At 35.0% G+C, this 20,359-nt stretch overlaps 1 protein-coding gene across 1 annotated transcript in view; it reads left to right on the top strand.

Annotated features, from left to right (window-relative positions):
* Positions 1-6,416: 6,416 nt before the first annotated feature.
* LOC121422221 (protein unc-13 homolog D-like) overlaps positions 6,417-20,359 on the top strand; it is a 47,374-nt gene continuing 33,431 nt past the window's right edge. The window contains 5 exon segments of the mRNA XM_041617131.1: positions 6,417-6,435; positions 6,755-6,904; positions 8,824-8,917; positions 18,106-18,192; positions 18,898-19,005. Coding sequence (XP_041473065.1) covers positions 6,807-6,904; positions 8,824-8,917; positions 18,106-18,192; positions 18,898-19,005 — 387 coding nt within the window. The 5' untranslated portion in view covers positions 6,417-6,435; positions 6,755-6,806.

Here is a 20,359-nt window from a genome sequence, read left to right on the forward strand (position 1 = left end):
TGCGTCTCACGCGCCTGGCGCACCGGCGCGGCCTAGCTAGCCTTGAAGCTTGCTGCGCTGGTCGTCGTCGGCCGCTAGTTAGCGCATATATTGGACTACCACGGCCACTGCATGCGAATAGAGGACTTCACTGTTTACAGACACGGACAACCCTCGTTAAATGTAAGTTATTTCTCACTTAGATATAACTTAATGTAAGACGAAATGTATTAATTCATTTTTGGTAGTTTTCCTTGTATGTTATATATGGGACAGATCATGACATGTGCCGTATTTTGTGAAAAGGTTTGTTTATAGAATAGGCCTAGATATATTTATAGTTGGAAGGTTTGTTTCTCGGACAGTTGGACCATGAGTTGGACTCTCTCTCTCTCGGGGTCGCGCCCCGTGGGTCGATCGTCGAATGACTGATAATGGTGCCGTGGCCGTGTTCAGCCGGCGGCAGTCTGAGTTCTTCGTAATCAACTTTACTTTAAACTTAAAGTTTATCAAGTTAACCTTCAATGAACAGTGGATTTAGCGTTATCACATTTGCTATGTAAGTGGAAGAATTAGCTTGCCATGCTTGCACTTGCTGAACTTTACAAACTTCTAGAGTCTGAAGACGTGTCGAGGTCCCCGGGGCAAGAGTAGATGATACCAAACCAGATTGATTTGAGTGAAAGTTTGAGCTGGACTTATGTTAAATAAAGTGTCTATTAAACTACATGTACCAATACTTCTAATGAATCTGTGAATGCCTATGGGCTATGGTTAGTTTTTCTCTTTCTTTTCTTTTTTAAAAGTAATTTCGGCACTGCACTGACTGACACTTTCTGAGTTTTATTGGTTTTAAAATCACAAACATCACATTATTCACATATCTTTGGTAAAATTAATGGGAAAACCAAGGTAATAACAGCAGTAAAAATAACATTAAAGAAATAGTGACAATTAAGAAGAACATACATTGCAAAAAACACCCAACACCGAGCGACCAATTCAATAAACAACAGAATTGTCCTCAATAAATTGTATCCTCTCCTCCCCCTTCTTTTTTTATGCAAATAGACCTCAAGTCAAAAGCAACATTTCTCTTACAATCAACTCCTTATCCACACATTCTGGATAGAAGGAGATGTAAGAGGAATGTTACAATCAATTCCTTCTTTTCCAGAATGTGTGGATAAGGAGTTGATTGTTGCTTTGAAAGTAATCCCTTGTGTCTGTGCTAGACTGTTCATTATTTTCAAATCAGGCAAATTACAAAAAAGTCACTGAGTATTAAGGTCTGATTTACTAACATGATATGTCTAGATCTAGATCTAAATATATCTGCATATCAACTTTTGAAAAGAGATAAATAAGAGTAAAAACTTAATCGTAAAATGATGTTAAACTCAGATCATGACAAACTTTGTCTCTAGAAAATGCAATCACTAAACCAGTTCAGTGTTTTAATTTTGTAGACCCAGAAAAGTAATTATTGATCTTTAGTGTGTGGAAATTAAAATGGGCACATAACAATAACATGACAATTCATTTTGATTTTGGAAGAAACAAGAGATTAATGAATATCACGAAATGGATTTGTAAAATTGGCTGGATTCTCAACAAAATCCAAAACTTTACAAAAAGTAGGCTTAGCCTATAGAGAATTTACTTTCAACTTCAAGCCTCATCATGTTTGCAGCTGAGAAGATAACATGACAGGACAACGTCAATGTCATTTGTTTCCTTCATTTTTTTCCCTGCATGCTGTTATTTTTTCAAAGTTTCTTTCTTTGTACTGTTTGTTATATTTTGTATGATTTGTGCATATATAGTGTAAAGAGGGAAGTTCCAGGAGTTGATTGGGATGTTAAAATCCTGATGGGAGGTCACACATTTTAGAGTGGTAGATGAAAATGGTATAGAGGCGAAGTGGCAGCGAGAAATGGGTCCCACAAAAAATCTAGGTTTGAATAAAATGTAGCCACTCAATTATATTGGCATTGATAAACCTTAGCAGTCAGAATGTGGACTAGTCAGTGTGTGTTTTAAAATAGATAGACCCTCTCTCATTTTTGGTTGATGAATTACCCCCCAAAGATGCCTTATTTATGCATATTGTTTACAACTTAAGTTTTGTGTTAATAGGACTTTTATTTTGCACCTTTTTAGAGAGTCTTCGCTTTGAACAGAATAAATTTTAGTTGTTATATGTATCGGTAATCCAGTTTGGACTTAGCCAAATGACAAAAGTTAAATGTGGATAGGGCACTCATGTCAGAATATGGCTGGAGTATAAAGTACTATGTTTACTATGATTCTGCATGTTGGTCACTGATGGAAAATAATTTTAAGAATATTTACCCATCCCCCCAAAGAAAGTGTGACCAAAGGTTTTTAGAAATACAATTTTATTAGTCTCATAAAACATTTCCCTTTTAAAGGGAAGTTCATCCAGACAAGTTGGTTTGAATATATTAAAAGCAGAAATGTTAGAAAAAATATTGGTAAAAGTTTGATGAATATCTAATTGGTCAAAGAATAATAAAGAAAGATTCGAATTTTGTTTATGTATAATTATTGTTTTTCTTGTAGATTGACACCTTTTTATGTTTTTTCTGTTTTTGATTTTGTTTGTTGTTTATATATAAATATCATGTTTAATTCTTTATCTTATTGTTTCTCTATACCATGTCATGTTATCAATGTTTTGGGAACTGCACTTACACAAGGCCACTTGGCTTTATTTAAATGTAGTTCCCCATTTCATTTCATTTATTACTCTTGCTTGTAAATATATTTTTTCTCACACCTTGCTTTATAATTTTTTTTATCGTGAATGAATTGAATGCGAATTGAATTGTATATATTATTATCATAGATAGATAGATAGATAGATAAATGGTTTATTAAAAATCAAGACATCATCGCGGCTAAGGCCGAATTGCGATGTATTACAAGGTAATAATGATAAAAAATATATTCAAACAGTAACAGATAAATACAAAATAAATGACACGGATAAAGTATTATATTGAAACTAATTGAGTTGTAGAAATCTAGAATGAAATATTAACTTAAAGTGAATTGTGTATCTAGGAAATGAATAGTGTGTATGCCATTGTAGTTTTCAATTATAATAAAATCGGAAATTATTAACAAATTAACGGAAAACATTAAACAAATTCGCAAGAGATACTTCAAATAACGAAAAAATAAAATGATAAAGGAAAAAACTATATGATTCATGCATGTGCTATTATGAGTTTAATATGAAAAAAGTGGGCAGCGTATGTGTTAATAATTCGTTAAGTATACTGCCAGTTTCTTTAAAGTTTTACGTTTATTGATTTCAAGTAATTACCTATTAAAAAAGTAATCTATTAAACACAAATATAATGAACAATCCTTAAATCAGTGAAAATATTAAGATTATGGTCAGAAGCGTTTCCTAGTGTACAACCACATTTGAATAATAGAGATATACTGGCGGGAAATAAGTAAAACATCATTAAAATTACTCTAAAATTAATGTCACATAAACAAATCAATTAGCAAATATTACAAATTAAATCATGGCATTGCATATGTATAGACTATGATAAACAGGTTTATTTAAGCCGACCAAGCTAAAACAGTCCATTCTTATTCAGTAGTCGGACGAGAAATGGCAGGGCACTACTCCGATACCGTACAGTCCTGCATTTGGGTTCTCTAAGTTTATCACTATGTCTCAGGGATCTATGAGTGCTCTGAAGTTCAGGTAACCAGTCGCGAAACCTGATAAGGAGAGACTTGGCAAAATTCAAGCAGAGCACGTCCCGTCGGTGATAAAGAGTGTCAAGTTTGGATAGTTGGAGAGCATTCTTGTATGTCACATACTGATCACCATAGATGAGACGCAATGCTCTCTTTTGAATCCGTTCGATTGAGGTACTCTGTTGTGCAGTGATAGAGGAATGCCACACCGGGACGCAATACTCCACGTTTGGACGAACATAGCAGGTGAATATTGTAAGTAAGTCCTCCACTGGGGCCCGGTATCTCTTCATCACACGAATGATGTACAGTTTTCTGGAAGCTCGGCGCACAATATCGCTCACATGGGAATCCCACTTCAAGTTGCATTGTATAGTAACACCAAGCAGCTTTATCTCCCTTATATCTTGAAGAATGGCATCATTGATCTCAAGAACTAGAGGTTGAGGTGGGATTTTGGAGAAGGTAACCCGCATGGCCTTACATTTAATGGGATTCAATCGCATGTTTGACTCCTGACACCATTGTGTTAGCGACTCTAAAGCATCCGAAACCATACTTTCTCCACTTATACTGCAAGTATCTGCAAATGTCATATCATCAACGTATTTCCATCGTGCCACATTTGTTGATGTTTGGAGAGCACTATTTATCATCGCTAGGAACACAAGTGGACCTAGGCGAGTCCCTTGCGGAACACCTGCATTTGCTGACCCCGGAGTAGACAATTTGTCTAAATAACGCGTTACTTGCTGGCGATTACTTAGAAAACTAGAAATCCAGGGAATCAGCGACGGACGAACACCCATGCAATGCAGTCTGTCAATTGCCACGTTGTGTTGGACAAGATCGAACGCTTTGGTGAAGTCCGTGAACACAAGTGTCGTGATGTTACCAAGCTTGTCCGCGTTGCGATGAACATACTCCATGAGGTTAACAAGGTAATGCGCTGTTGACATGTTGCTTCTGCTTCCGAACTGTTGACTGTCAATGTTATGAGCAATATCACCGAAAGCTAACCGATAAACTACCAGCTCGACAAGCTTTGAGAAGTGATCCGTCAGGGAAATCGGGCGAAGCTTTGTCAGTTCGCTTGCAGGCGATTCCTTCGGTATTGGTACAACGATAGACCTTTTCCACTGACGTGGAACTGTCCCTTCTTGAAGCGAAGCATTGACAATGTATGTAATTGGTACACTAAGTTCAACGGCAAACTCTTGGATAAGCTTGGTGGAAATTCCGTCTGGTCCACAACTCTTTCCAGGTTTAACTTTCTTGAGGTCCTTGTAGATATTCCATGGTTGGACCGAAGGAAAGTCTTGTGGGCGGCATGGAAAGCATGTTGGAAGAGAGTCTCTATCAAGCCTTGGGATATCACTGGAAATGTTAACGAAATGATCATTGATCGCGTTAGCAATCCCTTGATGGTCCGAAGGCTCTAACCCAGGAATATCGAGCGTGATACTGGGTGCAGAGGTGGACGTCTGGAGCTTGATGAACTGATACCAAGCTCGAGGATTCTGTGATATAAATCCATAAATTGCAATTTTTTATGGTACATGAGGACTAAAAATATTTTAAGAACCTGGGTATGAATGATGTGTCTGGTGATATAATTACAGTACAATATTTTTACTTTTAGAAAACAATTTATAAAAAAATTCACACAACACATGGAGGAGCTGCTCCTCTGTGATGTCACAAAAATCGAATTAAAAAAAAATGTGTTCATACTTTCTTAAGCCAAGGCCACCATCACATCCATATCAGGTCCCAACAAGCATATATTTTTCTGGTGAACCCCCCCCCACCTCCCTTCTCCCCAGACAGTCTAGACCTTTCTATATCTTTTCAAAGATTCGCTTTTGTGTGCATGAATTGCAAGGCGCAATACAATGCGTAATAAATAACCCTCAACTTGAATTTAAATTAGCCTCAACTTTATCCCTATTAGTCAATGGTCATTTAATGAGAGGTGTATACTTTCAGACCTTATTATCTTTTTATGTATGATTTTATTAAAGAGAAAATCACTTTACATACATAGGCCTTCATCCACATAGATTTAATTTTTTGGATTTCAAATCTAATATTGGAATCAAGAGAGTTAATTTGCTCAATCTATCTTGCTTCAGATTATTATGGCCTACATGTTTGGGGAGTCATTGTTTGTTTAATACATCGTTGTAATTCCTGCTTCAGCCGATGACATCACATCCTGATGTTTGCGGATTTGTAATCAGGTTATGGCTATTTAGGTGAAAACATGGATTATTAACACTGTCCAAAAATCCTGTTTTGATCAGGCTATCACTGGTGTGAGTAATGTGTGACAAAGCAAGGCGAGTTCTGTGGCTGAAGTGGTCTTTTTGATACCAGCATATGATTCTTAAATTACGCCCATCTGTTGAAGTTCATGGTAGTAGTCCAACTGATACTCAGTATGTACCAGAAAGCATGGTAGTGTACCTTTCCCATTTTTCGGCCTTAAGGAAGATTTATGTCACCGACGTCTGTACTGTGTTCTGTTTGGAATTGGAGCTGGGATGAAATCAGCAGGAAATCAGAGATTATTTTTGCAAAGTAGTATCAATCATTACCGGATGTGAAATTGCTTAATAACATCAAATTATTTACATTGACAATTATAACTGTTAATCTGTGAGTATTTATAGTGACAGTTGTTGATTGATAGCCCTTGTCGTGGTATGTTTCATATTCAAATAGATTAATTTATCAGACCTGTTAAATACTGAAATTATTGAATTGTTTGAATTATGTATATCTGTTCAACCCTTATAAATCAATTTTCCATCAATAATGCTAAATACAGATAAAAATCAGTTAATCTAATTGTGGTTTTGAATTGGATGCTGCACTGGTGCTTGTACATGTAAGCCTAGTTTAGTAAAATACATTACCTAGGATGTATAGAAGCCATTTTGTAATGTTTTATATGTTGTTTATTTATGCATGGATCCATATTCTTATTATAACTTCCCTTTCACTCTCTTTTGATTTCTAGATTGGAAGTAAACTTTTCTTGATGACAACATACTAGACGAGACAGAGTAGCTATGATTCGACGGAGTAGAAAAAGTCATTCCATCTATCACATAGTGGAGAAAGATGACTCAGGTGATGAGGACATTGATTACCAAGAAAGCAGCGAAAAGTAAGTGACTTCAAGAATGTTATGTACTTTATGTTCCCATATACATGTACAATGCTTTGCCACTCTCAACCCAGGTGAATAGTAGTGTGAATGCACAACCCTTTGCTGTCTGACACATTTTAAAGTGGTCTGAATTTCCAGATTACCAGGGGGTTGCTTCATAAAGCTGTTTGTAGTGACTTTAAGAACGACTATAGTGATCCTTATCTTGTGGTAAATGACATTCACCATTGAATGTGTATTGGTGATTCTTTAGCGTGTATTAAAGGTTCACCAGTTGTTATTGAAGTCGCTATTATTTAAACTTATGAATAGCTTTATGAAATGGTAGACTTTTCTAAAGACAAGATACATGTATAATATTCCCAGCACCTCACACTCCTCAGAAAATGGAAAATATGCCTTAAAATATCAACTTCATGATAAGCCTACCCACCACTCTCATTTCATTCATGAATACAACAAAAATAAAAACAACGGGAAGTTTTCTATCCCCCCCCCCCTCTTGATTTTTGGTAGGGTTGTGTCATGGTAATCCTTTAAAATGTCATCGAGTTGCTCATGTAGGTTGATTTTTTTAAATGTAACCTATTAAGTTCTCCATACTATGAGAGATTGGTCTGAACGTAACATGCAAGTGCAAGTAGTTTTTTGCATTGCAATCCTTCAGTGGAGCTAGCCAAGTATCCCGTAGCTCTACATCTGCAGTATGGAACTTTGATAATTAAAGTATCCAACTGGATTATTCTGAAATATCATCTTTCAGTAATTGTGGTTTAGTTTGATTTTATGGTGATCATGATTGTACACTATTCATTCAGTGTCAACTAGTGCATATCAGTACTGTTATCCAAATGATGTGCATTAATTTCTAGGATATTTTTATTTGCTTGGATATTTTCTTCACAATGGGAAATGTTTTAGTTTATGTTGCCAGAAAATGTGTACTCTGTGCGGATGTTTGTCCTATTGGGTAAGATAATTATTTCGACAATAATAATAGTACCAACATAGCACATATCACTGCCAAATGCGTCCCTATGTGCTTCATTGGATATTATTACAGTGGCTTTAGCCCCGCAGCCTTTTACAGTGCAGTGGCATTTCAAGGAATAAATTCCTGCCAGGTACCTATTTACCTCTCCTGGGTCGAGCGCAGCAAAATATGGATAAATTTCTTGCCGAAGGAAATTGCAATGGCTGGGATTCAAACCGATGACCCTCCATTTCAAAGTCTGAAGACTAATCCACTAGGTCACAATGCTCCAATGTGACAAATTTTGTTGCATTGTCCATTCAGGATAAGTGGACATGTACTGTGTTATCATTCTTATATAATTATGTTTTATTGTTTTTGGTACCGGGTAATTTCTTTATGTACACAGTGTGGTGATGATGATATTGATTATGTATTTATATTTTGCCCTTTGATTAATAGCTGAGAGATAATTCATTCATTAGAATGTGTTTTTTTTTTATATTTCATCTGAGTATATTCAGGATTCATGTTATCATTTTCTTGAATTCTAATTTTTCACACTTAAATCCTGTTTAATAGATCCTGCTTGTAATTTTGAGGGTATATCAGATGTATTTAATACCATGCTGTCTCGTGTCGGAACACTGCGATCAGCCAGATGTGAGCGGATTCCGTCATTGTTTCTCTCCTTGCGTTGTTCCGACAAAACAAGCGACAGCAGCACAATAAATTTTGTCAGAGAATAAATCTTTTGGTTTTAGTATCCTCGTCATCTCAGCACAATATTGAAATTCAAACCTCTAAGATTGATCAACAACATCCTTGCAACATCTGGTTTTGATTTCAGAGTATCCTGCAGATAGAAGCATTTAATTTTTGTAGCTAAAATGTCATGCCACTATGCCAGGTAATGATGAGTAATGCTGTTTCATATATGCAGGGTTGCTGCTATGGACGGCAAGTTCTTTGAACAGTTCATCGCCTTGAGGTTTGCTGATGGAGAAGCTGGCCAAGATACGTTCAAACCAATTCAGGTAAGGCTACAATATACATGTAGACCAGCACGGGGGGGGGGGTGTTCATGAAGATTGTTTGTTAAAAGATGAAAATAATGATTGTAACCTGTCCAATTTTCTTTCATGGTAGTTTTCTGAAAGCTGTAAGAATATCTTCAAGAATTGTCCATTGCAGAGGTTGATAGGATTACAAACAAATTGACCGATCATTTGTGTGTAGTCCAATAAATTATCTGATCCATCTGATCCAAATTTGAAAAAAAAAATTAATCTTTCACAAAATTGAGTTGATTTACTGTCAAAGAATTGACAATGGGAATCATTTAAATTTAGATCTCTTTTCTCTCATCTACATGTACATGTACATAGAATTACACATTTATGTACAAGCACGTTATTAACCCATTTAATGAATAATTTACAATGTTCAGACAAAATGGTTGCCCATATGGAGAAAGTACAGTGTACAGTACTTATGAATAAAACTTTTTGAAACAATGTTTATGGCAATCTTAATTGGATTGTTTAATTTCTAGCTTTTTTTTAAATATAGTCTAGCACAGTGAAATTAACATACTATATAGTTTTATTCCTTTTTTCTTTGCTTCACCTTCTCTTAACTGTGTATCTTTATTTTCCTTTCATTAAATTCTTCTAATTGGTTAAATAACTATTATTTTATTTCATTGTTAATTTATTTTTATTTTTTTTATTCAACAATACTTAAAACAAGAAGAGTCTGATACTAGTACTATTTGGAATTGGGGAGCTGACCAATGCCTCATCGCTATAATACCGATGAAGTATCAGCTATATTTCACTATTATCTGCCCTAAGCTTATTAAACTATGAAAAGAGTGATTTTGAAAAGATTTCTGAGAAAGATTGTGTTCCAGGGTACATATGGCTCAAGAATCTTTGAATAAAAACATTCAGAGCATTGATTGATGTCTTGGCGGAAAGGTCATTCTGCAGTTCAATGGGATCTATGTCAACAAAATACAAACAGATCTAAAAACCTTTTAATAGCAGATATTTTAATGCATTATCCAACTGTTACCTCATTTGTATAATTTACATTTCATTTGAAATCTGTATGTACATATATGTACTGTAATTAAAAACGTATGATTCAATTGTGTCCATGCATTTCTTGCACATATTGAATGCATCCCAGGATGTGATACATAATTATACTGTAGTTCTGAGCAACAATGATTAAAAATTCATAGTACATACATGTACATACATGTAGGCCTACATGTACAATGTATATCATGATGTCATGGTAAGGATAAAGATTGGTTGCTGTGATTGGAAACATCAAGAAAAAAAAACCAATCCCTGATGATTTGTAGGTTCCAGCACACAGGAAATCAATTGAATATATGTTACAGAGTGATTGATCTCATTTCAGTATGAGTGAAATGTGTGCTAATTATACAGTACGTCCCAGAAAAAAGGAAACTGGGATTTCCATGTCTTGTTTTCTTCAAAGGCAAATAAACTATGATATTTTATTTACATAGTCATATAATTCAATTATTCCTCTTTATTTTGATACCTAACATGAGACAAACACTTCATGCATTAATGAGGGAGACGAGTTTGAAATTTTAAAGGACAAGTCTACCCAAACAAAAACTTGATTTGAATAAAAGAGAAAAATTCAATAAGCATAACACTGAAAATTTCATCAAAATCGGATGTAAAATAAGAAAGTTATTACATTTTAAAGTTTCGCTTCATTTCACAAAATAGTTATATGCACATCTCGGTCGGTGTGCAAAGAGGGAACTGATGACATCACTCACTATTTCTATTGTATTTTATTATATGAAATATTTTTATTTTCTCGTCATTTTCATGTGAAATGAAGTTTCATTCCTCCCTGAACACGTGAAATTCCATTATTTCAACATTTTGTGCTTCAGGCAAGTAGGTCCTAATTCCTCCTTGAACATGTGGAATTAGCATTGTTTAATACTATATGGTTCAGTCAAGTTGTTCCTTATTGTCAAATCTATAAATAATGAAATATTGTATAATTCAAACAATAAAAAACAAAAGAAATAGTGAGTGACATCATCGACTCTCTCATTAGGATGCATTACTGGCTCGTTCATAAAACTATTTTGTTAAAAATAAGCAACTTTGAAATGTCATAACTTTCTTATTTTACATCTGATTTTGATGAAATTTTCAGCATTGTGCTTGTCTGATTTTTCTCTATTGATTCAAATCAACATTTTTCTGAGGTGGACTTGACCTTTAATGTCAAAACCAGTTTGTGCAGAAAATGGGACAAGATTTGAGATATGATAACTTTCTCTCACTGATCCCTGAAATGAGAGTGGGTTCAGATTCACATGTGAGTTTCTGTGCAAATCGTTTCTGATATGCCTCTGATTTATTGCTTTAAACTGCCGTGCATGAACGATTCGCTAAGCTGTTGATTTCAAATTCGAGAGGAGATTCCACTCTTGCCATGAGTCTCAAATTTATAGTAAAAAATATTTTTGATAACTGTGAAATCTATTGATGAAATATGGTTTTATTTTTTGTTGGACACACTGTATATCATTTTTAATATAGGGCCTATTTATCAAAGAAAGAGAGAGAGAGAGGTAAAGATGGGAAAGAGCATAAAATGATGTTCAGTTATTAAGGAAGAGGAGACATGAGAAAAGAAGGAGGAGGAGAAAAAAGTAATTTAAATCTTGAACAAGGGATATTTTCTCTGCTGGCACTAATCCAAGATACTGAGACAGTAGCTAAACAGAAACCCATCAACACTCTTTATTGGCCATACCTGATATTAAAGTTCATATCCTCTTCCTTTATTTCCTGTTATAGGAAATTAAGTAGTTTCACTTGTACTTGGGGAAATATAGAGGAAGTCCTTTTGACTACTTACACAAAAAGTGTCAAGCAGTGAGATTGTGTTCTGTTTTAAGAGACTATTGTAAAATTTTAAATAGGTGATAATAAAAACATAATGTCTTTACGATTAAAGACTTGATTTAATGCAAATAATGTAGGGCTACATGTGTTCTGCTAACCAAAAGAATATAATATTACACCACTTTCACTAGATGAGTGTCTGCCTTAGAAAGTCTCAAAGTGAATATCATTGTACACACAAATGTTTGGCCCAGATATTTCAGCTGTTACTTTTTTATATTTTGAATTTTAAAGTATCCAAAGAGAATTTTTCCAGTTGACCTCTTTGGTATGATGTATTCTTTTCAGTATAAATATTGATTGTTTACAACTTCTCAACAGAAGGAATCCCCAATTTGAGTATTTTTCACTCTACGGATAAAATCCTCAATTCTTTTGATAAAACTCACAAACCGTGAGATCATCAACCTCTTTTTCAGTGAGTTTTAGATATTTAACCTTAACTAGGGGCCCAACCATCCATGGTAATTTTGCCATATCTGTGTTTGGTTTTGAGTTGGTTATTCAAGGCAGTCTAGATCAATAGAGGTTTCCATAGCCTCATCTGTCGTAGGGGTTCTGCAAACATTAACAAAAATAACCAAAGGTAATCAGTTTGTAATACTTCAAAGACCAAACTTTGGAGAATGGGGGGGGGGGGGCGATTGCTGTAGTATAAATGAAGCCTATTCTGTTTTAAAGAATGGGATTGCTGCTGTTGACTTTGTTTTGCTCACGGGGACACAAGCCCGGACATTTTACTTTTTGAAAAGATGCATGTTTACAATTGGTAGTCTAGGTGATTGGTGAAAAAATGTTCAGAAAATGGTAAAAGCATGAAAATTGGCACAGAGGTAGAGTAAGTTATTCTAATCACTTTTAGCAGGGGGTGTCAACCTGAATTTGCCAAACATAGCAACGGTTGCTAGGTAACATATTTACCTTAGTAACGGATCTTTATTGGGCTTAAGTAACATTTTCATGAGCGATGTGTTGCATTAATTTTAACAAAAAGCATGTTCCTTTGTATCACAACAGTTTTGATCCATTTATTCACAGCAACGTCTGCTAAGGGACCATTTTCCATAGCAACAAATTGTTTATCATTGTTCAGATGAATATGATCAATATGATTTACTCAGAATAATTCAAAAATTAAATCTGGCCCATAGATTCCTCATGTGATGTATTTTCCCTTGGGTATACCTAATAAGCACCATAGCAACGGTTGCTAGGTAACATTTTTTTCCCACAATAACCAATTAGTACAGGGTATTTTTTCATGATCATAATTCATATGAACCATATCTTCTTTCTACTTTAAAGAGAAATTCCAGTCGTTGCAGTAAACACTGATTTCATGAGAAAGTCTGTAAAACCAGGCTTAATTGTCAGAATATCGTCGAGGATCTAGATCTGGTACAGTTACATAAACTGAACTTTGTGAAATCTTGAAATCTACGCTGAAAAACGTTTACACTGAAGATCACCAACACAGATAGGCACACGTGGGACAGTGTATTTTTATTGCTGGAATAAAGACCCGACGGAAGTGACCGAATCCGCGCTTATTTTGCTTATTTCTCAGTAATTACACAATTTCTCCCAGAATCCTTTGGCACATATTTTTTATTCATACAAACAGACACTTGGGTGGTCATTATATTAGATTCTGTAAAAAGTCATTTTGAGATCGTTACCAAAACTGGAATTTATCTTTAAAGCATTAAAATTATACCATGTATACACGCCCATGCGAAATACAAGATGATGTAACATGTTTTCTGTAGCGACCAATGGTTAAAGGTCTTACGGTAAGATTATTGATAGATGATATTGATTGACGTAAAATCTTGCACAAATCAAACTACCTCATGATATGGTTCATATTTCCACAGAAGATGCCTATGGGTTCTATATTCTTGGTATAGTAATGATTGCTACATGTTAAAAAAAAATCACCTTAACACCAAGTTTTCTCCATTTGGAAACCATAATTATTATGGATTAACATAAACACATTTTAAAGATCGGCTATTGATTTAAATCATTTGGTGTCTTTCATAGCAAAGGGTACTTTGTTAATGTGTTATTACTATATAATTTAGTTACCCATTTATCATTGAATGATAATAGACCTCATGTTTACTTATCTGAATGATTGGCAATGGAGATAGAATTGATCGAGTTTCAATCATCGAGAATTACAAGTCTAGAAACCGCTGACATTCTGGAAATGTGTGGCTATGTATTTGCCCTAAGGCTGTGAATATCCTTTAAGACCCTTTTTAACACCTACAAATGCCCTTGGAAAGAATTCTACAAAACCAACATTTACCAAGAGAAGAACAGTTACAAGAGGATGTCATGGGTGCTTACAAGTTGAATATCTCTGATCTTGGAGAGATGAAAAAATGACCGCCAAGAATTGATTGAGTCAACTAAGTTTGAAAGTATTTCAAACACCAAAGTCCTGCCAGAAAATAATTTTTAAATGAGCGGTTGGATACTACTTTTAAAGACAACAAACTCTGCCTTGGTTTATCCCCTCCCTTTCGAATCCTGCAGTGAAGATCATATTAGCTTTCCATACCGTTTCCGGACCTAATGCCATGTGCAGGAGTTGATTTTGACTTGTCAATTCTGTCTCTAGGTGTTTTGACTTGGATTAATACTGCAGTTCAGGCTATCATGACGTGAAAGATCCTGCATGCTAGAGTTGATTTTGACCGATCAGTTCCGTTTCTCATGTTGGCCGGATCCTGTAGCTATATCATTGATCCATCATGACTCGACCTTGCAGAAGTTGATTTGGACATGTCTGTTCTGTTGTAGGTGTTTTGACCTGGTGCAATCCTTCAGCTTCAGGATTTATCATCAAGTGAAAGATCTCCCAAGAGTTGATTTGGACCGACCAACAGTTCTGTTTCTAGGCTTGTTGGCCTGGATCCTGCTGCTCCGAGGTCTATCATGACTTGAAAGCTCTCGCAGAAGTTGATTTTGACCAGTCAGTTCCGATTGCAGGTGTTTTGACTGGGATCCTGCAGCTTCATGGATCATTACTTGAAAGATCTTGCAGGATGTACCATATAACGCACTTGTGATATTTGGGGCCTGTTGCAGAAAGAGTTGCGATCAAACGCAATTCAAAAAAATCTTGTGCAGCTTGATTTTCAGCCAATAAAGCACTCATGTTCAGGACTTGCGTTTAAACGCAACTCTTACTGCAACAGGCCCCAGGTTGGCTGGACATGTTCCTTACTCTACCACAAAACCCCGGCAAAGAACATTAGCATTATAAGTGCTGATATGCTTCTTCCTTCATAATACCTCCAATACATGTTTGCATGTCCAACTCAGATGGAAATGAATTTGCTGATTGCACTATCATCTTATATATGTAATGTCGTTAAGAGGAGAAATTTCTCTGTGATTGACGAACAATTCATTGTTACACCGAAGATGATGATGACTGTAACTTTCTTGATGTATTCCTCTGTTGCCTCTGATATTCTTTGTCGAGCACAATGCATGCTTTACAGTGGTTTTGCTTTTCCCGACTAATGATCAATCCAGACAGTCTTAACCTAAATTTTGGACTAGATATATGCCCAACTTTGTGAATGCATGTGCGACACATAAAATGTACATTCTATTCATTCGCTAGAATGGTGCACAAAGTCCAAAGCTATTGGAAACTGCACAGTAAAGATATTTTTCTTCAATATCTGAATAGAAACTATTACAAAATAAATGATTCAACTGTCCAGCATTATAATCAAATAAAAAAGGCCCAACATACATACAGACAATGATACTTGAGCTGTTTCAGATCTACTGCACATGCTCTGCAGTGCACATACAAGAAATGATTCTTGAGGCTGTTTTGGGTCTACTATACATGCTCTACAGTGCATATACAGGAAATGATTCTTGAGGCTGTTTCAGGTCTACTGTAAATATACATGTATATACAAGTCGGACAATATATCAAAATTTTACTGACAACTGTGTATGCATTACTCGCCATTACTTCCCAAGAAAGTTTGTCATTTAATTGGGAGTGATTAGTTAATGTCAATAAAATTTCAGCTACCCTTTTCCCTCAAGGTTCGGTGTTTTTCCGAGTGTTCCATGCTACATCCACTACAATACCCTGTTCCAGTTTCATAACAAGAGAGATCCTATATGCACATTCAATGACCCAATGATGATTCTTGTCTGTGTGTTAGCCTTGTCATGTGTGAGTTAAAAAGTATGCAAAAATAGTAAAATTATGTATATCGAAATTAGGTTTGTTACCTAGATAAGATTAGGCGTACTATGCAGGCATTATAATTTTTTGGACTGTCTGCACTTTTGAGGGATCTAGTATATTTTTAACTCTGGAGTCATACCTTGACCAATTTTCTAACCACTTTCATTCAAACATTATGTCCAGATGTTGTATTAAGTAATATTATCTATAGTTGCTATGGAAAATGTGTTGCTTAGCAACTGTTGCTATACATGGTTGGAATGTTTCTTGATATGTGATTGTAAAATGAGAGCTTCGAAGTCAAAATATAGTTTTTGAAATGTAGATAATACCCCAAAAAAGGTGGTTGTCAAGGTAAATATGTTACCTAGCAACTGTTGCTATATGAGAAGGGGTCAGGTTGGCACCCCCTGCTAAAAATGTTCAGCACTATTTTTTCTACCTGTCAGCCAAATTTCATGCTTTTACCATAATCTGAACAATTCTTGCTATTTTTTGCACCGATCATCTAGACTATGGAATGAGTAGCTTTATTTCATGCATTCAACAAAAGGGTATTTCCTGTGATATGGAAAGGAAAGAGACGGGTAATAATTTGAGGATATGGGTAGTAAACCATATCACCTTTTTCCCCTTATACATATTTTCATTTTCTTTTCTTTTTCTTTCTGTAGTAAACATTTTTAGTCCTTTCAAATCTAATTCCATTTTCAATATTTCATTTATAAATTTTCAAATATTCATTTATTTGAATAGCAATACATGTATACGGTATTCAATTGGTTGTTTGTTTGCTCTTTTCATTGTGTTTGTGGTGGGGGAAGGTAGGATTAACAAAGGTTGTTTCATGAAATCAATTTCCACCTGCTAGTTCATACTTGTGTTTCATGGTTCAAATGGTATTGATCCTCTTTTCATGTTTGCATGTAAAATCAATTCAAATACAATTCATCAATTGATTTCATCTTGTGTATGGTATTAGGGACTGTATAATTTATGTTTACATCACTGAAAACATAGACATGCATGTTGTTCGTAACTTTTTAGAACACAATTGTACACCAAGTGCTGCTTATCTTTTATTAAACAGTGTGGTAGCCCTTGTAATGTGATAGTAGAATAATAATATAGGATTTGTATAGCGCACATATCCATCTTGCTAGGTGCTCAAGGTGCTTCTATATTACCCTGCTAAGCTAGTCTACCGATTCCGGTGCGCACAGCTTTTTGAGGAATTAGTTCCTGCCGGTACCCATTTACCTCACCTGGGTTGAGTGCAGCACAATGTGGGTAAATTTCTTGCTGAAGGGAAACAAGCCATGGCTTAGAATTGAACCCACGTCCATGGAAACCCACGTTTCCATGTAGAACTACAAAGCAGGCAGTAGTGACACACTTAGCATTTTCTTGTACTGTAATAAAACCCTCACCAAACAAAACCCTTGTTTACATGTAGTTCAATTTTTTTGTAGTTGAAAAGATTTTTTTTTTATTTTTGCAATATTGCTGTACATAATAATACATTGAGCCTTGTGCCGAAGATAACTTGGGCAAGGGTCTGTGAAAATGTCTGTTATACTGAAAAATTAAAAATTTCCAACAGAATTATAAGCATTTTTTTCATCATAGAATTATTTTTATGTGAAAAGAGTAAATAAGTAGCAACTGCCATGCAATTTCATCAGATTCTCTATGATGTTTCCAAGTGATTTCATTTGTTTTAATTGTATACACATTTCTTATTTACATGTAAGCTTATATTCATCTGGGCAATGCCATAAAATATGTAGAACCGACCCCTTTAATGTTGCACCTTCAGGAAAATGTTCTGTCTCTTTTCCAGGTTCTTAATAACAGTCTGTAATGTTTTCAAATGACCATGGCTTGGTCAGTTTATGAAGTGAAGTAAACCTTGAGAAAAATGGAGGTCGAGTGTAAGAAAGGTTTATTATTTTAATACCAAAATGCCCATCTGTATTATGATACATATTATTTTTTTTTATAGGATGAATCAGCAAACAACAACTCCACCATTGATTTCACTCAGTGTAGGGGGATCTACAAAGATATTCCACGTCCAACCAGCCGAGAGGTAAAGTGATATATTAATATGTGGACTGAAGACAAACTTGTGTAGAAATGTTGGTAGTGTACACACATTACTGTCTCTTAGTAGTCACCAGGGACTTATGTATCAATGGCAACAATTTTTGCCTTGGGTAATAGAGGCAGAAACTGGTTTATTTTCATTCTTAATTTTGGTGAAAATTTGATATTGTTAGTTCTATAAGATGTACAATCTCCTCTTAACAATTTCATTAATTCCCTAGATTTACAACCAATCATTTTAGTTTCAATCAATAAATTTGAGGGTAAGATTCAACAAAACACTTTTATGGTACACATAAAATGAAAAGTAGTATCTGTAGGCTATATATCCTCCCATTTAACAAATTATTTGGAATATCATATTCTAATATCTGTAAAAGACATTTTGTTTTTAACGTATTAGCTATATATACATGTATATATATACATGTACATGTATATATTTGTATATATATATCACAATGTAGGATGTTTTATTTTAATGCTATTTAAAAGAAAATCAAATGTGAAATATAAATGTATGCACTTTTGTTTCTTTCAGGATTCAGTAGCGTTTCATTTCAGTGTTAGTATTTGAAATATAGCAATTATATCAGTCTAATCGATCAAAAGTTAAAACCGATGGGGGTACTAAAACTCTGATGTGGCTATAACCTTTCTCCAATGTATTATTTTCTATTGATTTCAGGCTGAGTTCTTCTATAAATCAGCTCTCGTCACTATCAACCAGAGACTAGGTGTGACCTATGAGATGAAAGAACTACCAAATACACAACTATTCCAGTATACGCAAGAGGTGAGTCATTAATGCACCAGGCGCTCATTCAGAAAACCTGACAATTGAATATCAGTTGCTTGATGTTACATGTATATTTTATAGCTGCCCGGCAAGCGGTAGAAGACTGGTTCAAATTTTTTCTGACTTATATGATTTTCATTACAGATCTAGCATGCGATCTTAAACACATAGGAGTAATGCCGAACAAATTTGCTCACAAATTATTATTACCTCCAATTAAAGCCTCTTTATTTTAGGACCTTTAGAAATATTAATTTGAACTGCTATTTGTATTCATAGTGTGACAGTATTTTGTTCTTTGCTTAAAAGTAAAATCAGCCACAGAATTTTGCCTATGTAGTGTCTTCTTTTTTTAGGAAACAGTCATTCTTTATATGGCCTTTAATGGTTGATACTTGTTTAAACGGATAATTATTCTTTCTGAATTCCTGCATGAAGTATATGGAGCATAAAAGCAGATATTTTTTTATAAGCATTCCCAAGCCATGCTCCTAATTTAGTTAAGTACTGTACTGTGTAAAGATCAGACACCATTCTCATATTCATTCATTCGTGGTTTGTTTACATTTCATGGCTTGAAATAGTACTTTGTCTGGCATTTCATGGATGGCAGAGTCCGTGGCTTTTTCTTGATGGGTTGGAAACATTAATTAATTATGTTTTGAGACTTGATGAAATTGAAAAGAATTGTTTCATGTTTGGAGGCAGATGAGTTTGTACTCGTTTATATGATCCATTTTTAGAATGGTTTTGAGACAGTCTGTCTTTTGGAATTTGAGTTCATGAATTCACTTTGTTTTCTTCCTTTGTTAATGCGTGCAGTTGCTACCTGATATCATGATGAAGCAAACTCAACAGGAAGCCAGTATGTAATGTCAATGTCTGGTTGTATGGTACCTCCGGGGTTACTGTGGGAGCGTGGGGAAAAAGGCATTCTTTTTGTCATGGAAATTCATAGATTCGTACCTGATGTACATGTATTTGAAGGCTTTCATGATGACAGGGATGACATACATGTAGTAAGCCAGGGGACTATAGTGTTGGTTACAGTTACGCAATTTGTAGGGTGGATGTCTACTAGTTATCAACTGATGTTGATGGTACGATTCATGGTGTTTATAATTCAAATGAGCTTTTAATTATTTTTTCCCTTTGTTTAGCATTACTTTAATGATGAATGGTGGCAGTAATTTACCAGTCCTATAGTAACCTGTAACATAAAAGATACAATCAATCAATTCAGTATAACTATGGCAAACCATGTACAAAAAGTTACAATGGATTGTAAATGTTACTTCGTATCTCTTTCTGTAACACCCTGTACCTAGATTTAAGGCCTTTATTGCCTTCA

This window comes from Lytechinus variegatus, chromosome 10, assembly GCF_018143015.1.
Source record: "Lytechinus variegatus isolate NC3 chromosome 10, Lvar_3.0, whole genome shotgun sequence".
NCBI lineage: Eukaryota > Metazoa > Echinodermata > Echinoidea > Temnopleuroida > Toxopneustidae > Lytechinus > Lytechinus variegatus.